The sequence below is a fragment of the Delphinapterus leucas genome, chromosome 19 (assembly GCF_059928025.1).
Source record: "Delphinapterus leucas isolate spDelLeu-1000000601 "Yukka" chromosome 19, BTC_Dleu_Yukka2, whole genome shotgun sequence".
In the NCBI taxonomy this organism is placed as follows: Eukaryota; Metazoa; Chordata; class Mammalia; order Artiodactyla; family Monodontidae; genus Delphinapterus; species Delphinapterus leucas.
The window spans coordinates 58,057,992-58,079,320 of record NC_143147.1 but is presented as its reverse complement, the minus strand read 5'-3'; the positions used below and the strand labels follow the sequence as shown (position 1 = coordinate 58,079,320).

General features: G+C 55.1%; 2 protein-coding genes across 2 annotated transcripts; both read right to left on the bottom strand.

Annotated features, from left to right (window-relative positions):
* Positions 1–11,067: 11,067 nt before the first annotated feature.
* On the bottom strand, positions 11,068–14,158 carry CD7 (CD7 molecule). Its single transcript, XM_022589904.2, has 4 exons — positions 14,015–14,158; positions 12,460–12,774; positions 12,082–12,215; positions 11,068–11,284 (listed from the first exon to the last, which is right to left on the bottom strand). The coding sequence occupies exons 1-4, from the start codon at positions 14,082–14,084 to the stop codon at positions 11,177–11,179; spliced, it is 627 nt and encodes a 208-aa protein (XP_022445612.1). The 5' UTR covers positions 14,085–14,158; the 3' UTR covers positions 11,068–11,176.
* Positions 14,159–16,917: 2,759 nt separating this feature from the next.
* SECTM1 (secreted and transmembrane 1) lies at positions 16,918–21,071 on the bottom strand. The gene is made up of 4 exons (XM_089901510.1): positions 19,474–21,071; positions 18,974–19,288; positions 17,946–18,145; positions 16,918–17,550 (listed from the first exon to the last, which is right to left on the bottom strand). The coding sequence occupies exons 1-4, from the start codon at positions 19,559–19,561 to the stop codon at positions 17,536–17,538; spliced, it is 618 nt and encodes a 205-aa protein (XP_089757636.1). The 5' UTR covers positions 19,562–21,071; the 3' UTR covers positions 16,918–17,535.
* Between the last annotated feature and the right edge of the window lie 258 nt (positions 21,072–21,329).

Here is a 21,329-nt window from a genome sequence, read left to right as displayed (position 1 = left end):
TGGGGCTCCTGCCTCTACGAGAGCTTCCCTTCCTATATTTCCAGTGTGTTCTGAATCATCATCCCAGGCTGCTTATTTTGACAAGTAGCTTCCCATGAAACACCTGACTCAGCGGATCTGTGTTCGTAAGCCAGGCCAGCATCCACCAGGAAGGTGGGGTGGGGAGCGTCTCTGAGTGTGCCCCCAGCTGTTATCCCCAGATAACAGGGCACTTTGCACCTCCCAGGGCAGGGAGCAGTGTGTAGACTGGTCTGGGGGCAGGAGTGAAGGGCGTGGAATGAGAGGTACCTTTGAGGCCCTGTGAGCGTGGCAGAGGCTCCTGGATGCTGGTCAAAGTGGTGGAAAAAGATATGATTCTGTAACTCTTCCAGTAGGGAAGGAGCTGAGCTCCATTCCAGATCTGTGCAGAGATGATGGGATGTTTTAAAGGGAAAATGAGGAAGTAGGGAGGAGGATGGCTCAGTAGAGTCAGAGAAGTGGAAAATTGCAAAAGTGGGAAGGGGGTTGGTCCCTGTGAAGCCTATCTGGGCTTCCTAACTGGTGCTTATCAGAGCTAGACTCCTGCCCTCCCACAGATGCTGGGAGATGGGACTCTGTCTTAAGGTGTTGGCCAGAAGCCCCCTCCATGGTCAGATGAGGAGGAGAGGTCAAAGGCAAGGGTCTGGTGCCCTGGAGCAGGATGTCTGGGAAGGAACAGTGAAAAGCCCATTCTACAGAATACCTGCTGCAGTCACCGTGGGGAAAGGTCTTTATTTCACTCATGAAGGTGATGGGCCTAGAGGTCTGGGAGTTGGCACTGAAAGAGAGAGGCCTCCCCACGCTGTTGTAAGACCCTTGACATTGTGACAGGCCTTAGCTCAGGACTTCACAATTATAGAAGTTTTCATGCCTAGACTCGTCCCCAGGGCAACGAAGCCCTGGGCAACCTCAGACCCTTTCAACTTCGGGGACATTAAAATCCCCAAATGCCATTCAAGGAACCAAGCTGAGGGCAAAAGCTGAGGGGTGGTTCAGAGGAGCAGATGCTCCAGGAGGAGGCAGTTAGAGCTTTAGAGGAAAGGAGGGGCCCAAAGGGCAGGCTGGCAGAAGGGCAGGTAGAGGTCAAGGGGGCAGGAACAGCTGGATTCCATGGGAGCAGCCTCTAGCCTGGATGAAGTAGGCGTCCTGGGAAGGAAGTAGACACCCCTCATCGTGGAGCCAAACACACCTTGCCGGTCCCTCCTTTCAGGCTGGTCTGGGGGCCACCAGTCGGCAAAGCTGCAGTCACAAATTGTGGCGCCGTCCCTGAGCCTGGAGCCCGGAGCCCGGTCCAGGCTGGGCTCGGGCCCCTGCAGAGATTTTGGTGAAACGAACAAACAGTGTTGCCCATGCCCCACACCTCCAGACCTCGACATCGGCTGCGGTTGGACCATCCAGCCAGTCTGAGGGGTGAGGTGCCCTCCACCTGGCTGGCTGCGTCCTCACGCCTCTCCCGGTAGGCGGTAGTGGCCACAGGTCCTGTGCTGACGGCCACGGGTCTCGGCTGCTGGGAGCTGTGGTCCCCCTTGCCTGTTTTTCTTGCTGAGTTCATCTCTGTAAACAAAATGTCAAGTGTGAGGGGTCTGATCTGCACAGCATTGCCAACCCTGTATTACAGATTTCTGAGACTTGCTAAGTCCCAGGTGAAACTTGACAGCTGCCCTTTGCTTTTCTTTAATTGTGGGTGAGCGTTTTCATGTGTGTCTACGTCAGCTGTTACCTTGTTTGCGACCTGCCTGCTCCTTCCTCTCGTTCTTACCCATTTCCGGAGAGCTCTTTCCCACGAAGAAAATTGGCTCCGTGCCCTCTGTCCCTCTAGCTCCCCAAATCATTGACTTGGGGTGTGAGCCCTGCTGGTCCGGATAACCCCAGCCTTTCAGGTTGATTGTTAAAGTTCCTAAACCCTAGACTCCCAAGCCATCAGGAACATTGTGGGGATGCTCATTTCTTGGGGACAGGGGTACAGTCTGGTGAGAACAGACTGGTTCGTGACCAGTGCCTAGCCCACTAGGGAAGTCGTCTTGAGGCTGGGGGGCTCCATCTCTTGTCAAAGGCCCCTGCCACCTCTGGGTCTCAGTTTCCCCATCTGTCAATGAGGAGCTGAACTCTAGGAACTTGGTGCTCCCTTCCAGGTCTGGTGTGTCAAGCCAGGAACACTAGCTGGGCTGGCTCCCTGCCCTGTCCCCGTCCTGCCTCCAGAGGGCAGGAGGCTCTGCTCTCTGCATCGCTCTGAGGGGTGGCAGCTGACGGTGCTTGGACCCAGATCGGTTAGGGCTCCACGGGCTCCACAGTGCCCACAGGGGCTGGGGACCCCGCTTAGAACCTGCCTGACCACCATGCTGTGCCAGGCTGGGTGCTAGGACATCATCTGGGAGCTCGTCACCTGCAGGCAGTAAAGGCCCTTGAAGGCAGCCAGGGGCCAGCTCTGAGGATTCCAGCAGACAGCAAAGAGGGTGGGTCGCAGGCAGGCCAGGGGCCGGTGAAGGTGTGGGTGTGTGTGCAGGATGTGCCATGGACACAGCAGCTCCTCAGGGCCCCACTCCTTGCTCAGACCCTGCCTTTGGCTCCAGAGGAAGTGGATGGAGAAGCCTTAGGTCTCACAGAACCAGCAAGGGGTTCTGGGGGCAATGGGAGGATAGCCAGCTGAGATGATGGGAAGGGAGGGGCCAGGACATGCAGGCCCAGCTGGACCTCCTAGCTACAGGCACACAGAATGGACTGGGTGGGGCCATCAGGGTTCGGCTCAGACACCAGGGGACAGAAATGGGGAATCTTGGGGGCAGATCTGAGCTCAGAGCAGGCTCTCTGGGTGAAGAGGGAGGAGGTGACAGCAGCAGGGAACCAGAAGAGAAATGGACGAGTTGGGAGGGGCAGTGCAAGCTGGTGGGTCTTGGAGCCCTGGCACTGGAACGGACAAAGGGGTCCAGGCAGGGGTCCAGCATACTTGAGGTCGACCTGGGAGACATACAATGTCCTGGGAGGGGATGAGAGAGGCAGCCCCCCTTCTAAGTGGCCCGGCTACAGACAAGAAGATGTGACCGACCATGTCACAAGAGAGCCCTCCCAAGCTCAGTGACCAGGACCAGACGTTCTTTCTGATGATGCTGATGAGGTCCGAGTGAGGGGCATCAGTGAGTCACCAGGACACCATGGCTAGAGGATCATAGGAACACAGCCAGTTTTGGGGGGCTGACCACTGTTCTCCAGCCCTGTAGCTTGGCAAGTGACAGCCCCTTGGCAGGGACCCAAGGAGATGGGAGACTGGGCAGGGGATCTTCCCAGCCTCTGCCTGGTCTCCCAGGAGACCCCCCGCCTCTGGTGTGTGAAGACCAAAGCCTCAAGCCCAGGTGAAGAGAGACCCACTTGGGCAGAAGGTGTGTGTGTGGGGGGAAGGCAGGTAGAAGACTCTGAGGTCAAGGTAGTCGTTCTCTGGACGTGCTGAGAATAGCCTGGAACTTCTTGCTATGATGACCAGACTGCAGCCATGAAAGAAGCTGCTCCAACTTGAGCAGTACTGAATCTATGGCTAGCACAATTCCAAGAACTGGCCTCAAGAGAATGGGATTCATATTATTGCTCATAATAATCTATATCTTTGAGGGCATCAAAATACTTATAGCTTGCTCTGCCCATATATGTAAGCGGGCAATTAAAATTATCAGTAAAGAGATACTACAGGCCCATGTTGACATCTTCCACTCTAAGAATACAGTGCCTTATATCAGCATGAAGAAGTTACAGAAGACGAACCTTCACCCATGATCTCATAGAAATGGAATGATGTTTGACAGTGGGGAATTGAAAGCAGCTCTTTTGCCCCTTCCCTGTTTGCCCATTTCTGTTCCCCTCCAACCTTAAAAGAACCTAATTATAGGAACGAGATCACTAGGCAATTTAACCAAACTCCTGACTTATGCTCTCCTGAATGCACACCATGGCTTGCCTAATCTGTTGATTTGTTTCCTAGATAAAAAGAATGAAGAATTGAGCAGTTAGGGACTTCCCTGGTGGTCCAGTGGTAAAGAATCTGCCTTACAATGCAGGAGGCATGGGTTCGATCCCTGGTCAGGGAACTAAGATAACACATGCCGTGGGGCAACTAAGCCCGTGCGCCACAACTGCTGAGCTCATGTGTCTCGACTGGAGAGTCCGTGTGCCGCAAACTATAGAGCCCATGCACCCTGGAGCCTGCCCACCATAACTAGAGAGGAGCCCGTGCGCCGCAACAAAATATCCCACGTGCCTCAACAAAGATCCCACGTGCCACGACTAAGACCCAATGCAGCCAAAAATAAAATAAAATAAATAAATAAATCTTAAGGGGGGGAAAGAAAAGAATTGAGCAGTTAAAAAATGACTAGCTCTCTACCTGCAACAGTCCTCTTAGCAATCCTATAAGCAGACCACGCAGGCAAGATAATGTCTGAAGCGTGCACACGATGGAGGATGATGCAGAACCCAACATCCTCCCTCAATGGTTCACTGAGATTCTTTCCCTTTTTTCCCCTTTAAAAACTGTCATGGCCGAGCAGAATATTCAGAGTTGGTCTTGGGACATGAATCCACTTCTCCCCAGATTGCTGGCTTTTGTGATTAAAGCAACTTTCCTTTCTATTGATACTTGCCTCTTGAATTATTGGCTTTTGAGCTGCGAGCAGCTGAACCTGCGTTCGGTAATAACCTGAAGGGAGCCCTCCTTCCTGGGCCATCCATCAGGGTGCGGGCTGAGGTGGGGGCCATCACCCACCCTGGCTTGGTTTTGTCCCCGGGGGGTGGGGCAGGGCATGGCCTTGTGAGGACTGAATGCCTGAAGCCCAGGGCTTGAGTCTGAGAGAGGCAGATGCCATGCATGTGTCGGGGGCCAGGTCCAAGGAACTGTGGGAGCTCCAGGCTGAGGAGACAGGCCACCTGCTCATGGCTGTCCATCCCCAGAGAGACCAGGGAGGCTCAGGAGGCCCTGAACACCATCCACTAAAGGGCAGAATGGTCAGTCTGCAAAGGGATGACATCCCTCAGCTAGAGGACTGAGAAGGGGGAGGAGGAAGAGGGGAGGGGGAGGGGACCCAAGAGGGGGAGGGGAGAGGGGGACTGGGAAGGGTAGGAGGCAGAGGGGAGGGCAGGAGGGTGGAAGGAGCCTCCAGGAGCTGGGGACAGGTGGGGAGGGCTGGCCAAGGGCTCCAGAGGAGGTGGGAGCAGTGCCCAGCTTGGGGGGGTGCCTGGACCCACCAGGACTGTGGCTGCCCCAGTGGCTGGGTGGGGGCAGGGGTTCAGGGCAAGGTGCACAAGCATCCTTGGCCCATGTTGAGGCTGTGGGTTTTCATTTGCCAAGGTGGTGATGGGGGGACATTTTATTAGCTGTTGGTTCCCTGGCTTAGGTATGAAAGACCGTTGCCTGGATACAGGCACCACTTGTGCTATTGCCCTTGTGGGTGTTGGGGGCTGGGGAGGATGGGGGGCTGCAGGACTGAGCAGGGCTGGGGGCGGGTGTGAGGCCGGCGGGAGAGCGAGAATTTGGTGGGGGGCACCGCAGGCCTCGCCTCTCCTTCCTGCACCCAGACAGCAGCTCCCGTCGCGGCAACCACAGCCTCTGCTGGCCAGGCTGACAGGTGCCTGTGAGCAGACTGACATTTCTGTGGCTGCTCACCTCTGCGCCTGTGGGGGAGGGTCTCCTCGTGTTTACCCTTCCCCCTCGCCCAGGCCTGCAGACCTGAGAGTCCTCCATAGGGGCAGTGAGGGCAGCAGATGGACTCACCTACAGCCCTGACCCTCGGCGTGGTGTCAGGCTGAGGCCCTCCCCTGGTGTCCCCAAGCCGGCACCATGGAGCATTGCCGCCCTCCCCCGCCCCTGGCTCCCCACATCCCCCTCGTGCAGTATTTCTCACCAGCACCCAGGTGCCTCTTTCCAGATCTCTCTCCTGCCACCTAGGAGTGCTGGCTCCTTGGGGGAAGGGCCCCTAGTTTGTTTACCGCTGTACCCACAGCACCTAGACCTGTGCTTTGCGCAGAATGGCCACTCGGTCAGTATTTGTTGGATGGACATAAAAGTTGTTCATTTAGAAGAACAAGAACTGCCCCTGGCTCCACCTTTGGACCCCAACCTGGTTGGGGACAACGGACATCACATGGACATCTATAGGGCACAGCTGGCGTGTTCTTCAGGGGCTGAGCACCCACTGCCCCTTAATTGGGTGTCCCCTACTTGGGGAGCCAAGAGCTGACCCCACTGCAATGTGGTGTACGGCAGGGCTGGAAAGTTACTCAGTGGGGTAGGGGCTTGGGGTGGCCTCAGGCCTGATGGTCCAAGAGGCCCACAGAAGACCCTCAGGGAAGCTTCAGGATGTGGGGCTGAGTCGGGTCTTTGATCTGGGATTGGTGCTGCCCCTCAAGTACCTGGGCCCCATCTCACCTGCTGTACAGAAATGACCACCCACTCTGTGGCATCTAGAAGCTGTGTGTAGGTGGCTTGAGCTGGAGCTCAGGGTGGACGTATCTCCCAGAACCACCCTGGCCGGTGGGCCCAGGCGGGTTTGCTATGTGGTTCTGACACCCAGGCCTCAGCCCCTCCCAACGCCTGGAGGGTCAGGTGTGATGTAAAACTTGGTAAAGGTGTGTAACCACGGTGGTTCAGACCCCTGTCTCCTTCCAGTGTGCTTGTGTGTCAGGTGGCCTCAGGCTGGCCCAGAGCATCTCTGGGGCCTGGCTAAGAGGAAGTTGGGCTGCGGATACATTTAGTTGGTTAGTGGGTCTACTTATGGGTGTGCAGTGGCTGCAAGATCTATGAAGATTTTGCTATGTATCTGGGAGAGGGATGGTGCACTGAGGGTGAATGGTACTCCCCAAAATTCATGTCCACCCAGGACCTGTGAATGGGACCTTATTTGGAGACAGGGTCTTTGCAGATGTAGTCAAGTTCAAAGGAGACCATCCTGAATGGCCTTAATCCCATTATGACTGGTGTCCTTATAAGAAGAGAGAAATTTGGATACAGGGAGAAGGCCATGTGGTAATGATCTTGGAGAGGCAGCAGTGAGAGGTGGCTTGAAGCGAGATCTTAGTTCCCTGCCCAGGAATTGAACCTGGATAACCTGTATGAAAACCCTAGCCACTATACCACCAGGGGCTAGAGGCTAAGAAGCAAAACTCCCCCGGCCCTTGCCCCCATTGAGAAAATGCATTTCTCAAGGAGGCAAAAACTATAAAAACAGATACAAAGTTTACTGTTAAAGACAGTACAACAAGTGGGAGAGCACCCAGAGAAACAGTTTGTTAAGACAGAAGCAAGGCAGAGATACACATGCAGAGAAAAAGGGTGTGGGCATCCCCCCTAATGAAGGGAGCACAGTAAAGAGGCGGTTAAATCATTTATACAGGGCAGTTCTTCCCGGGCTTTGTTTACCTTTGACCAATCATCTGGTTGCCTTTTCCACACCTGACGCCCTAGGATCCTCCCCAACATAAGTGTGCAACATTTTTCCAAGATGGATTCCAGACCAGAGGCCTATGGGGGGCCTTGGCATCACCTATTCTGGGGTGCTGCCCCCTCCTTTTTGACCCCCAAGGAGCCTTTCTGCGTATATGCAATGTCTCCCTTGCCCCAAGGATGGGAAATATATGACCTCTTGATCTTTTACTTAAACAGGGTTTAACCCCTCTCTGTTCCTGCCGTGACTTTGATATTAAACTGTCGTGGCTTCTTTACCCTGTTTCTGCTGTTACTTCTATTTTTTTTTTTTTTTTTTTTTTTTTTTTTTGCGGTACGCGGACCTCTCATTGTCGTGGCCTCTTCTGTTGCGGAGCACAGGCTCCGGACACGCAGGCTCAGCGGCCATGGCTCACGGGCCCAGCCGCTCCGCGGCACGTGGGATCTTCCCGGACCGGGGCACGAACCCATGTCTCCTGCATCGGCAGGCGGACTCTCAACCACTGCGCCACCAGGGAAGCCCGTTACTTCTATTTTGAAGTGCAAACAGGAGGCTGGTCGTAAGTGTCCAGCCTGAAGCCCATCTTTTTCTTGCCCCAAGGAATGTAAACAGGAGGCCAGCTGTAAATGTCTAGTCTGGAGCCCATCTATCTCCTGTCTCAGTGACAGGGGCAGAGAGCGGAGTGATGCGGCCGCAAGCCCAGCAAGCACACATCACTGGCACCACCAGGAGCTGGGAGAAGCCTGGAGCAGGGTCTCCCTCGGAGCCTCCAGAAGGAACCAACCCTACCTTGGTTTTGTACTTCTGGCCTCCAGAATCGTGAAAAAATTAATTTCTGTTGTTTTAAACGACCAGATTTGTAATTCATTACGGACTCCACGGGAAACTAAGACAGGTTTCTTCCCTGCACGTCCCCACCCCCCCACCCCCACCCCCGACTCCTGGGCTGGCTCTCTGGCTTCATGACAGGAAAGTTTGGGGCAAGGGGTGGGGGACGGAGGGAGCCTGCAACTTTCCGTGCCTGGCAGTGCCAGGTGAGGTGTGTAAAACGTGAGGTTGTTGGCAGAGGCCTTGGTGCTTATCCATGCCAGTCAAAACCTGTTTCACCTCCTGGACTGCCCTCCATGATGCAGCCCGACACAATTACGACAGCACCGTCCCCCCTCCCTTTTTCTTCTGGTACGAGACTCTGGAAAAATAGAATGTTCTGAAATCCCTGTGTTTGTAGGGAGCCAAGGCACTTGTTCTGCATCTCCAGCTGGCCAAGCACATCCTGATCCACCAGTGTTTTCAGAAGGTTGGTATTTCTCTGTGTTGTTGTTGTTTTTAATATTTATTTATTTATTTGGCTGCACTGGGTCTTAGTTGCTGCATGTGGGATCTTTAGTTGCGCCACGCAGGCTCTTAGTAGTGGCATGTGGAATCTAGTTCCCGGACCAAGGATCAAACCCGGGCCCCCTGCATTGGGTGCATGGAGTCTTAACCACTGGACCACCAGGGAATTCCCTCTCTGGGTTCTTTTGTGGTCATATCAAGAGGCCACCAAAGAGTAGGCAGTGAAATTATGGAGCATAAAATAGAATTGTTAATGATGTCCATTAATTTTAAAATATTGTTATTTCCTTTTATATTTTGGATGGTTTTTAAAATTTGTGGTTTCCTTTTTTTGTTCTAAATAAACATTTGCTTTTGTACCTGGTTTTGCACCGGTGATTTCGTGTTTATTTCCTTGGAGAGCCCCTCTTGGTGCGCATGAGCTCAGGCTCCCCTGGGCTGCACCCCTGCCCACGTCTTGGAGTGAGCCTCTCTGCCGCACCCTGGGGCGAGCCTGAGGTGGTACAGGGGGGTGGCCACATGGCCTTCAGGCTGGGTCCCTGACAGAGGCCCCTCCAGATCATCCAGGATAACTCACACCCTGCCCCTCCTCAGAAGCCCAAGGCTGAGTTTGTCCCAGGCGTGTCTAGTTAGGATAAAACGTGCACTACTGTTTTGTGTGTGTGTGTTTGTAGCTCACGTCAACAGCGTTGGGCCTGAAGACCTCATTCTGCTTCTATTTCTGCTCAGCTCCTCTTGATAGTAAATGATCATTTTGTAAAGTTTCACATATGGTGTACAGTCATGTCTATTTTCTGTTCCATGAGTGTGGGATTTCACATTAACTAACAGCATGGTTCAGATCTGAAGGAGCAAATTGAAATCTCAGGCTTAATTGGTTGATTGATCTATTTCTTACAGTGGTTATGTCCTTCCTGTTCTTAATGTATTTTGCTATTTTAGATTCATGGGTTCACACTGGTTATTTGTTTTTGTTCTGTTGTTGCTTTGCCAGTATTACTATTTGGCCAGAAGGTAGGATTGATAACTCCAGCTTTCTTGTGGTTCATGTTTGCTTTTTATATGTTTTCCATTCTTTTCCTTCCAACCCGTGGTGTCCTATTGTTCCTATTGTTCTTTGCAGACAATATAGTATTGAATCTTTTCTTTTAAATACAGTTTGAGACTATCTTTTTTTTTTTTTTTTTGCGTTACGCGGGCCTCTCCCGTTGCGAAGCACAGGCTCCGGACGCGCAGGCTCAGCGGCCATGGCTCACGGGTCCAGCCGCTCCGCGGCATGTGGGATCTTCCCGGACTGAGGCACGAACCCATATCCCCTGCATCGGCAGGTGGACTCTCAACCACTGCACCACCAGGGAAGCCCCCATGGTGCCCTTTTAATGTCTGCTGCGTGTGCAAACCGTAATCGATATAGCGGTTCTCTTATTTGGACATTTAGGTAATTTCTCAGCTGTTGATTTTTGTATTGAAAGCAACACTGCCATGGATATCACTGCAATCTTGTTTCTATGCCCAAAGATCATTTCCCAAAGATATAATTCCAGCTAAAACGAACATCATTCGCTAATGACACTTTAATCTTTGCAAACCCTGTGGATGAAGGGTTATCTCATCTCAGTTGGTGGGCAGCATGGTCTGCGGTTTCTTGGCCCTGAGTCCAGGAGGACACAGCCACGGTTCACATCCACTCTGGGCACGCCTGTTTCCCCAAGGTCGGTTCCCCAAGGTCCCATCACACCCCAACATGAGCGCACACCGGGAGTGGCCCTCTTAAGACCCCCAGACCACTGCTGCTAGCTCCCCTTCCTCCATCCCACGTCACCCCATGGTGGAGGCTAGTGAGGCCAGGAGGACTCTGGTTGATTTGCCCCTTCTCCAGCCTGAACAGGGGCTGGAGTGAGTGTGTGTCCCCTTGCCCCTCCCTCCTTCCTGAAAGTCTCACACATAGTCCCTTAGGCTGTCAAAGTCCTTGGAGACTCTAGGGAGGTGTCAGGCAAGCCTCCCCTCCTTGACTCTAAGCTGGCTGAGAAATAGACACTGGAGTTGGAAAGGGGAGAAGAGAAGCCCTTTATTTCTGGCAAGGCTGGGCTGGGGTCAGCGCTCAGTCCCCAGCCTCCGCAGCCCCCCCACCCAGCTGCCCACTGCCCCAGGCCCAAGTCCCTCCTTCAGAGCAGCCTCTTCTGCCATGGAAGGGTCAGGGCAGCAGGACGACAGAAAAACTTCCTTCCCGGTGGCTCCAAGGTACCAGGAGCAGCCTCAAGCGTGGGAGGCAGGCAAGGAGGGCTGCCTGGAGGAGGCAGCAGGAGCCTGACTGCTGTGGGGAGCTGCCTGTGTGTCCACGCTGGGTTGGATGGTCTGCCCAGAGCTCTGCTAGACAGAGGGAGGCTGGGGTCCTGCCAGGCTCACTGGTAGTGGTTGGGGATGGACATGGTGTTACAGCGGTTGTGGGACATGTCCTCGTAGACCACGCACACCGAGTTCTTTTCCTTCGCACAGCAAAGTTTCTGGATCTGAAAGAAAGCCTGTCATCTACCACTGGGGGCAGCTCCCTCAGGGGCACACTCTATCTTCAAGGCACCTCCCTTCAGGAAGCTTTTAGATTTGGGGGACTGCATGAACCCTTTTTAGGAGGGTCCTCGGCCAGACCCTCAGTTCTCCAGAGCTTCCCAGGCCTGGGCAAGGGTGGGCGAGGCAGGGCCATTGGGCAGCGGCAGGGAGGTGGAGGTGGAAGTGACCTTGCTCCCTGGCCCTGGACAGGGAGGGGTCTGGCTGTTGCAGGGGACATGGAATTGGAGGCGCTAGGTGAAGGTGGGGGCAAAAGCTGATGGACCAGGGACAAATTGACCACTTCCTGGCCACTGTCTCTGTTGCCCCCTCCCCTCCTGCCTCCAGCCCATGATCGCACATGGATTTCACACACCCACAGGCCTGACACTCGCATATGCACACCCATGCACACGCACGCACACGCGTGCACACTCTCACAGTCACGCGCAGCATCCCCATGCTCTCTGAAAGGGTCTCTCTGGACCCTCCTCTCACTCCCCCATAAACGTCTGACCAGGACGTGTCTTCCTGGCCCCACACCCGTCCTTGCTGGGGGCTCCAGTTCTTGGGTTTCCTCCCACCTTGGACCTTGCCGTCCAAACCCTCTGAGCTCCAGGAGACCCTGACGGTTGGAGTGGGTGGGTGCTGAGGTTTCCCATGTGGCCAACTCCCTGGGGCTTAACCACTCTCCTTCCCTCCCTTCTCTCTGAGAGAAGCGGGCTTATAGGGACGCAGATGACATCTGAGGGTCCACACTGACCTGTGTCCTTCTCAGCACACACACTGCTCCCAGCCCCAGTCCGACGAGGAAGAAGCCCATAGCCAGGGCCGTGGGGAGGGCAAAGTGTATCAGCTGAGTCTCCTGGCACGTGTTCACTGTTTGGGGCAGTTTTTCTGGGAAGAAGGAACAGAGACAGGCATTTGGCAGGTGAGGGAGTCCACGAGAGCCTCTGGGGTTCAGGGCAAGGGCGGGGCTCTGGAGTGTGTGTGCATGTGGGAATCCAGGAGGCTTCCTGGAGGAGGTGGGCTCATGGTAACTCAAGCAAGGGTAGAGGGAAGATCCTCAGACAGGGGGCAGACGGAGCCTGGGCTGGCCAGCAGGCAGGTGGAGTGGTCCCTGGGGTGGCACACTCCTTACCTGTCACCACGACCAACGTCCCGGGGCCCCAGACCTCATCATTCATGATGGCCTGGCAGGCATAGTCACCGGTGTCGGCCAGCTGCAGGTGGTGCATGCTGATGGTCAGGTTGTACTGCAGCCCTGAGAAGGTGACGCGGCCCTGGAACCGCTGGTCCACGGTGGGCTCCTTCCCGTTTTCATAGTAAATCACGTTGCTGCAGTTCGGCCACCTTTGCTTCAGGTAGAGGCCAAGCAGGGGCCCCCGGCTGGAGCAGGTGATGTTGACAGAGTCCCCCTCTAAAGCGATCATGTAGGTGGGGGACTGCCACACCTCTGCAAGGAGGACCTGCCACTGTCACCACCAGCCTGGCCAGAGGGGCAGGGACCCACCTCTCTGCCAGGGATGGTGGCAGGGCAGAGGTGCCCTGGGTCAGCCCGCTGGGTTTTTTCTGTTTTTATTTTATTTTGTTTTTGTTTTTTAATTTAAAGAAGGCTTTTCTTTTTTTTTTGGCCACACCGCATGGCATACAGAGTCTTAGTTCCTTGACCAGGGATCGAACCCCTGCCCCCTGCAGTGGAAGCGTGGATTCTTAATCACTGGACCACCAAGGAAGTCCTGGACAGCCGGCTGTTGTCAAGGACGAGGCAACTTTCGGAAGCCTTGAAGCAGCTCATGGCGCCAGCACCCTGGGCTATACTCAAGTTCCAAAGGGGCCCCAGGGGGCTGGGCAGCCTGTGACCTCTCCCCACCCTGAGGGTCGGGGGAAGTCAGAGCTGGGGCCTCTCCCTTCCAAAGCGGCAGGCTGTCCGCTGAGACCTCCAACCACTCTCCCAGTCTCTACACCTTCTCCCTCTCTTAAATGACAGTTCCCGAGAGAGCTGGGGGCACTGTCCTGTCTCCCTGTCTCTTTCCAATGCCTACTGCTTCAGTTTCTCCACCATTTCCAGGCACCCGAAGCCAGTGGCTCCATGGGGTGGGCATATCCTGGCTTGTCTGTGGGACACCCAGAAAGTTCCCTCATCTTCCCAGCAAGGCCCAGCAGGACCCACTTCTAGGTGCAAACATAATCCAAATACCAGCTCTCCACAAACTAAATTCTGCAGCTGTTTTTGGGAGAGAGAACACAAGAATTTCACCTGCCGGGTCCCCCATCCCACCTTGCGGAACTAATCTCTCCTTCTTACTGCAGAACTCCGCACAAAAGGTAAACCGAAGGACAATGTTCTCTCAGGACAAAGGCAGCCTTGCTGGTTGTAGGAGAGAAAGTCCCCAGACATTCAGGTAAAGAGAAAGAAGAGATTCAACCATAGTGATTCTGCACCCAGATATCAGCATCTTGGTGCCCATTGTTTTTTGTCTAAGTGTCCAAAGCTGGACCTTACCCTCTGGAGGGGCTACCAAGGCTTCAAGGGAAGGTCACACTCAGCATCCCTGGGAAGGGGGAGCACCCCCTTCCCAGAAGGAGAGTCCGAGGCGGGGAGGGGAGGGCTGCAAGGGTGGCTGGGTGGGAGCGCTGAGCCCGCTGATGGGCGCAGTGGGGGATGGGGGGACGGATGGTTGGGAAGTGCTTACCTTGGGCAGCCAGGTTGCAGGGGAGCACGAGGAGCATGGGGAGCAGCTGGAGCCCCAGGAGCCCAGCCATGCTCACTGCAGTGGGGGAAGAACAGGGCCCCGCTTACAGGGCTGTCGAGACTTCCTGTCTGCAGCACCCAACTGTGTGCCACCACCTCACAGACTGCCACTTCCAGGGGCAGTCGGGGCAGGATGGAGCAGGAGGTAGGCAGGGGGACAGCACACAGTGACTGTAGGTTGGGCACTCCAGGAGGGCTTTCTGGAGGCGGTGCCTTGAGTGAGGGGAGGCGCTGTGGGCGAGGCTGGGAGGGACGGCCCTCATCCCCCCGCCTCTAAACTGCTGAGTGCCCCCATGTAGACCCATGGTCCTGGTCCTCTGCCCCTGCTTCACAACAGGGAGAGGAGAAAGGAGGGTGAGGCAGGGTCAGGCCCAGGAGAAAGATAAGGGGGTCCCCACGTGGGGACCTGATTTATGCCCAGAAACTTGGAGTATTATGTCAGTCACATCCGCAGCGTGGAGGCTTGGTGTGGCTGTAGGGACCGGGCCAGGGCATGTGCCCAAGGCTATGGCTGCCCTGGTGGCTTGCGATTCTGCTTCCTGTGGGTGCAGGGGCTGGAGGCATCTCAGCTGGACTAGCATCCTATGTTGGTGCACCAGGCCCTGGTGATCAGCCCTCAGGGAAGAGGGAGACCCATGCCTGACCCCTGACCCCGAGGACACGGAGGCAGACTCTAGGCAACCAGGAGGTCATTTTTCTGTGGGCCACGGGCCAGATTGCCAAGCCTCAAGTGTTGGGCCCAAAGCCACACGTGCATGTACACAGGTGTGTGCGCATGGCTCACATGTGGTCTGACAGCCTTAAGCTGTTTCCTCCCTGGAAGCCCCCTCCACTGGCCAGATGCTCCTGTCTGTTGATGGCTCAGGGTCCTGAGTGGGGTTTGGGGGTGGGGGCAGATTAAGTCCGCTGGGCTGACCCACAGACTCTCCTTGCACGAGGGGTATCTATTTCGGGGGCAGAATCTTGCCAAAGGCCCCTAGGAACCTAGCAGGTTGTTTGCAGGAGGTCATGAAAGCATAGGGCTTGGCAAAACAAGACCCTTCCTAATCTCATTCTGCCTTTGTTTATCACCAACACTCACTGGGCACCCGTACGTGCCAGTGCCTGCCAAGAGCAGAGGGCAAAATGGACAAGAGGCCTGTGGCCTGGAGCTGACCTCCAGGGATGGACAAACAGACCTGCAGCAGGACACACAACCTGTGTCGGGAGAGGGGGGCCAAACCTCAAGGGGCCATAGGAGTAGAGGACTGAGGAGATGAGGGAGGGTCATGTGGTGCCTGGGAACAGCATTCCAAGCAGAAGGGTCAGTAGGTGCATGATCCCTGAGGCCAGAAAGTGCCTGGTGTGTCTGAGGGTCTGCAAGAGGGCCAGTGTGGCTACAGAGGGGGAGGGGGAATCAGGAGGAAGGGCTTCTAGGGCATTGCAAGGACTCAGAACTAAACTTCCTTTAGAGAAATCCTTGAAAATACAGACAAGCAACAAGTAGAAAATGAAAATTAGTCAAAGACCCAGATGCAGTATTTCCTGCCTTGGGTGTGCAGGGGCTGAATGATTTACGTGAGCCCTTCCCACCATAATGTCAATGTTAAAATAACCTTTGAATTACTTCAAATGCATCAACACCTTTTGTCTGTTTCAGGCAAAACGGAACAGATTTCCATGGTCCCCAAAGCATGGAGGTCCCAGGTGCCGTGCATACTGTGTCCCATGGGCTTGGCCCTGTGGTGGCACAAACCCAGTATTTCTCGTGTGAACCTTACTTTAACCTGAGAGATGCAAATGCAGCCCATTCTAGACCTGGACTCCGGGTGCCAGCAAAGCTGCTCTGGGGTCATCACCCTCCTGTGAGGCCACGGTCGTCAGGCACCGCGCAGGGTCTCCAGTTTTGGATTCTTCATGGTGAGTGAGGACTCCCAGATGTCTGGTCATTTGGATGCCTTGGGACTTTTTAGTTTTTAAGACTCAAAGCAGCTTGTTTCAGATTTTTATTTTCTCCACTTAAAAATGTGTTTCAAAAAAAAAATGTGTTTCTCAGCTCATTTGATGGTTTGCTATTTGGTTTAGTTTATTCATCTTGAGGGTTAGCAATACGGATGTTTCGCAAAGCACTGAATGCAGTACTTCTAGAAAAACCTTCTTTTATCACCTTATATGTACCTTTTAAGAATACACTAGGGCTTCCCTGGTGGCGCAGTGGTTGGGAGTCTGCCTGCCGATGCAGGGGACGCGGGTTCGTGCCCCGGTCCGGGAGGATCCCACGTGCCGCGGAGCGGCTGGACCTGTGAGCCATGGCTGCTGAGCCTGCGTGTCTGGAGCCTGTGCTCTGCAAGGGAGAGGCCACAGCAGTGAGAGGCCTGCATACCGCAAAAAAAAAAAAAAAAAAAAAAGAATACACTAAACGCACCACCAAACCAGCTCTACAACAAATACTAAAGGAACTTCTCTAGGCAGAAAAGAAAAAGCCACAACTAGAAATAAGAAAATTATGAAACGGGAAAGGTCACCAGTGAAGGCAAACACACAGTAAAGGTAGCAAACCACCCACACAGAAATATGATATCAAGACCAGTCATCACGAGAGGAGGAGAGAACAAATGCAGGATGTTTGAAATGCATTTGAAATTAAGAGATCAGCAACTTAAAACAATCATGCATATGTATAGACTGCTATATCAAAACCTCATGGTAACCACAAGCCAAAAATCTATAATAGATATACACACAAAAAAGAAAAAGGAATTCAGACACAACACTAAAGACAGTCATCAAATCATGAGAAGAGAACGAAAGAGGAAAGGAAGAAAAAAGACCTACCCCCCGCCGCCAAAAAAAGAACACACTCAGTGGAGTTACACAGTTTTGATCATGAAGACATCTGGCATAAATGGGTTTGGGACCTAGAAGAGCCAGCAGGTGGGGCAGATGTGGGGGAGGGGAGCCCCAGGGCTAGGGGAGACCAGGGGGTTGGACACAGGTCCCCAGCAGCCACCTGTCCTGCTTCCCTTCCAGAGGGGCTGCTCTACCCCCTGGTGGTGGAGGAGGGGCCCACGTGCCATCTCAGGCCCCTGATCCCCGCATCCTGGCGCCACAACTGCTGGCAGGAGGGTCCCCAAAACTTGTCCTTGTTCATAGTCCAAAGACAGGAGGGTGTCCACGATCAACACAGGACCCCAGACTGGGGTGTCTCCGAGGTGACAGCAGCATGGCCCTCCTGCCCCAGGGAGGAGCCCAGGCCAAGAGGCCTGGATGGAGCAGAGGAGGGGGAGGGTCCTGCTGGGTCAAGTGCTTTGGAACTTGAGACTTTTGCACTTTGGGCCACAGGAGCTGCTGAAGAGCCCTCCCTCGCTTGCGTGTCAGCGAGAGGCCAGGATGCTGCCAGGCTTCCTTGTCCTTGGCCTGCCCCTCCCCTCACTTTCCCTTTGTGTAGTGCAGTGCGTGGTACACAGAACTCCCCACTCTGGCTCAGAGACTCCTTATCTGCGGAGAGAGGGAGGGAGGGATGAGAGCCATCAGCAGACACCTGTGCTTACCGGCACACCTGAGGACACACCAACTGCCCACACATCGTAGGTCTCCTGGAAGGAGCAGGAAGTCCAGCTCCCCCCATGCCATCCTCCAGGGTGTCCTGGGGACAGTGGGGACCTGGTGGTCTGGCTGGGAGTGGGGCATCTGTGTTCTGGGCCTGGAACTGCCACAGTGGGCTGGGGTCCTCTGGGGGAGGGGTACCAGCTCTCTGGGACCCTGCACGCTCCCCACTCTCCCACTAGCCCCAGTGGGTGCAAGGCTATGGGGCCGAGTGTCCATGCTGAGTCTCAGAAGACCCCGTCCAAGACCCCCTGCCCGGCCCACAGACCAGGCACAGAGGCCCATACCTGCTGGAGCTTGGAGAACTTCGGGGAGCCAGACCTTCTGCACCAGGCCAGCACGCAGACCAGCAGGACGGAGAGGGCGACCAGGGCGAGGATGGGGAGGACCACCTGGGCCTGGCTCCTGTCTTCAGGGTCAGGCCTGAGATTGGGGAGCAGCATCTCCGGGCCTGTGGGGAGTGGGCGGGACCTCCACCTTTCGTTCACTGGTGCAGGCTAGGCTGGGGGTGCCTGCCTTGGGGGCACCCTCGAGGGGGACATCACCTCCAGCCAGGAAGCCCATAGGTGGGAGAGTGGCAGGGAGATGGGGTGCATGGGATGGGCAGGGTGCCAGACACAGAGGGTGGGGGTGTCTGATGGGGGGAGACCCCAGGGGGCTTCCTTGAGGCTCCCCTCCTGTACCCCAGGATAAAGATAGAAACACCTACCCCAGGAAGATGTGAAGAGTGTGTCTTGGGGCTCTGCCAAAGAGAGATCCCAGGTAGGTTGGTGGGGACCTGCCCAGGGCAAGCCCTTATGCAGCCCCTCCACCCCAGGTATCAGATGAGCTCTGGATACAGGAGTCCATGAGGGCCTCACTGGCTTCCCCTCCCAGGGCCCGGCTAGGCTGGGGGTGCCGTTCTTAGCCCCTCCCACTGTACCTGGTTGGGGGCAAAGCTGAACCCCTGCTCCCTGTCCCCAGAGCTCGGGTTGACCATGACTGCACTACAACCAGGTGTGGAGGATTGAGAGTGAGGGGTGGTGACTTGGGGAGTTTTGCAGCAAAGGAAGTGGGGGGCAGGAGGTTTTTAGGGAGGGAAGGGACCAGCTCCCTGCGCAGACAGGGGATGGTGCCCAGGGCATGCGTGCACGGGCTGCCCTGGGGAGAAGCTCGGAGGGGTCACAGATGTGGGGTGGGTGGAGCAGATGGAAGCCCTCTTTAGGCCCCATCCCTGTGGCTCTGGGCACCTCAGGTGGGCAGGAATTGCTCCTCCCTGGTTGCTGCCCCTCCCAAACAGGCAAGCACCTGGGGGTCAAGGTGCTCCTCCCCTCACCTGAGACGTTCAGGGTGGTGGTTTTGAAGTTTCTCTGGAGCCCGACAAGACTCCACCTGTACTGCCCTGCCTGGGTGTCCTGGGCTTTTTCAATCACCAGGTGCGCCTCGCCCCCTTGAACCCAGAGCTGCCATCCATCCTGACGGAAGTTTCCTGGGGCCTTTACACTGAAGATGAGCTGCCAGCTCTCCCCGTGGTAGGTTTGCAGGGAGATGTTGATGTGGGAGAAGAGGTTGGTGATGCTGCAGGCCATCACGGCTGGCTTGCCCCTGAACACAGAAACCACGTCCTCGGTGCAGCTGGGGCTGTCCCAGTCTGTGTGGGGATACAGTCCAACATGTGGGTCATGGCTGGGCCTCAGGACTTCCACTGATTGCCCTCCCTGGGGTCACTGACACTACCTGGGGCCTGGGCCCTCCTGGCCTGACCTAGGTCTCTCCTTCCACCCCTGTCTCACCCCCGGGGGGGCCCCCCTAGCAGAGTGGGACCACGAAGTTTACCTCTACTCTGAGCACTCCCAGAGGTGGCCAAGAGCAGGAGGGGCCAGAGCATCCTGGGAGTGGGGAGGGGAGATGCCGAGGTCAACATGGCCGGCAGGACGGGGAGCAGGCCTCAGGGGTCCCTCGTCTTTCTTAGTGGTTTTTGGGACACTCCCTGGAGGAAGAAAAGCCGATGAGTCAGAGCCCCCCTGGCCTCCTTCAGAAGCCGGTGGGAGCGGCCACAGCCTGGCCAGGGCAGGTGGGGGTCCCCAAGCTCCTCCCTGACCACTGTGCCTCGACCCTTCTCTGTACCTTTATGATGTGTGCAGTGGGGCCACTGTCAGACAGATGAGAAACATGGATGAGACAGGAAACAAGTCCCTGGGAGACAACCCCATTTACATCGCAGGGGTTACCCTTCAATTTTATATAAAACATATAAAACTGCCTGAGCCGTGTGTCCTGTAGAGACGGGTCGTGACACACAGAATCTCGCGTAGCCGCTTGAACCTGACACCAACCTAAGACCACCTTGGAAGCCCCCAGCCCCTCTCCCGCTCTTGCATTCCACAGCTGGGCATTTGGGGACATTTGGCCTGCTTGCCAGATTTATTAACAAAAAGAGTCTTCCTGTGGAACTCGTGAGTTCTGATCTGGAAAACTGAACTTTCACTGCCTCTGAAACAAGTGTCCATCTCAGGCTTCAGCCTCCAGTGAAAGTGACATTTATCCTGATTAGTTTAAGCTATTTAAACTATTGACCCTTTGATTAAAATAATAATAATAATAATAGACTTTTTGGTTTTGTCTTTGAGCAGTTTTAGGCTTACACAGAAATTGGGCAGGAAGTGCAGACAATTCCCACATCCTCCATTGCTGGCATCTCCAGTCAGTGGGGCATTCATTACATCTGATGAGCCTATAGTGGTTTGTTCTCACTGACTGAAGTCTACGCTTTACATCAGGGTTCACTCTCGGTGTTGGACATTTAATGGGTTTGGACAAATGTATAATTACATGCATCCACCTTTAGGTACCATACAGAGTAGTTTCACGGTCCTAAACATCCTCTGTGCTCCATCTATCCGTCCCTCCTTCCCCCCTAACTCTTGGCAACCACTGATCTTTTTAGTGTGTCCATAGTTTTGCCTTTCCCAGAACCTCATAGAGTTGGGACCCTTCCATTTTGAATTCAGCCTTTCTGATTTTTTTCCACTTTTGGGGGAATTGGGCAGAAGGGCCAGGAGCAAAGGGAACTGTGAACGCAACCGCTTCCAGGAGCTTGGGGCCATCGGTGAACAGGCTCAGTCCTGACCTCAGGAGGCTGTGGGCCGAGCAAGGAGAATGACATTGGGAGGGACAATCTCAGTCCCCCCAACACACACTGTGGCCACATCGCACTCCCATTCCAAGCACTGCATGTGTGGAAACTCGTCAAATCCATGGGACTTTGACCAGGTGGGGCCTGTGGTCCTCCCTGTTGTCCCATCTCCCCATTCCGCCCCAACCCTCACTGGGTTCCTGCCTCAGAGCGGAGCTGACAGCTGACTGCCTGTAGTCTTGCCTCCTCTACCTGCCTCGCCCCTGGGACTCCTGTTGGACCAGCAGGTCCTGGCCAGTGTACTGGTGGCCCTGGGAGTTCCCGGTGGGAGTGGGACAGGGTGCCAGCCCTGCTGATCTGGGGGCCTTGGAGCAGCAGGAGAAGGAGGCCCACTCTACCCTGGAAGGAAAATGGCAATATCCAGCTTTTGAAATAAATATCTAATTTGAGTCAGGAAGGGTTTCAAGAACGTAAAATGCAAACCAACCCATGCTCTCCTGTCCTCCTCCTGAATGGCTGGGTCTGCAGGGGCTCTGGGTTGGCGGCCACACTCTTG

What these genes read in the sequence shown, in the direction of transcription:
- SECTM1 (XM_089901510.1), bottom strand. Translation starts at nt 19,561, where the DNA reads ATGTTGACCTCGGCATCTCCCCTCCCCACTCCCAGGATGCTCTGGCCC. An exon ending in TGGGAGTGCTCAGAGTAGAG is followed by an intron (nt 19,289 to 19,473) that starts GTAAACTTCGTG and finishes ATCCCCACACAG; the next exon opens with ACTGGGACAGCCCCAGCTGC. An exon ending in CACCACCCTGAACGTCTCAG is followed by an intron (nt 18,146 to 18,973) that starts GTGAGGGGAGGA and finishes AGCCTGCACCAG; the next exon opens with TGAACGAAAGGTGGAGGTCC.
- CD7 (XM_022589904.2), bottom strand. Translation starts at nt 14,084, where the DNA reads ATGGCTGGGCTCCTGGGGCTCCAGCTGCTCCCCATGCTCCTCGTGCTC. An exon ending in CTGCAACCTGGCTGCCCAAG is followed by an intron (nt 12,775 to 14,014) that starts GTAAGCACTTCC and finishes TCCTCCTTGCAG; the next exon opens with AGGTGTGGCAGTCCCCCACC. An exon ending in GACGTTGGTCGTGGTGACAG is followed by an intron (nt 12,216 to 12,459) that starts GTAAGGAGTGTG and finishes CCTTCTTCCCAG; the next exon opens with AAAAACTGCCCCAAACAGTG.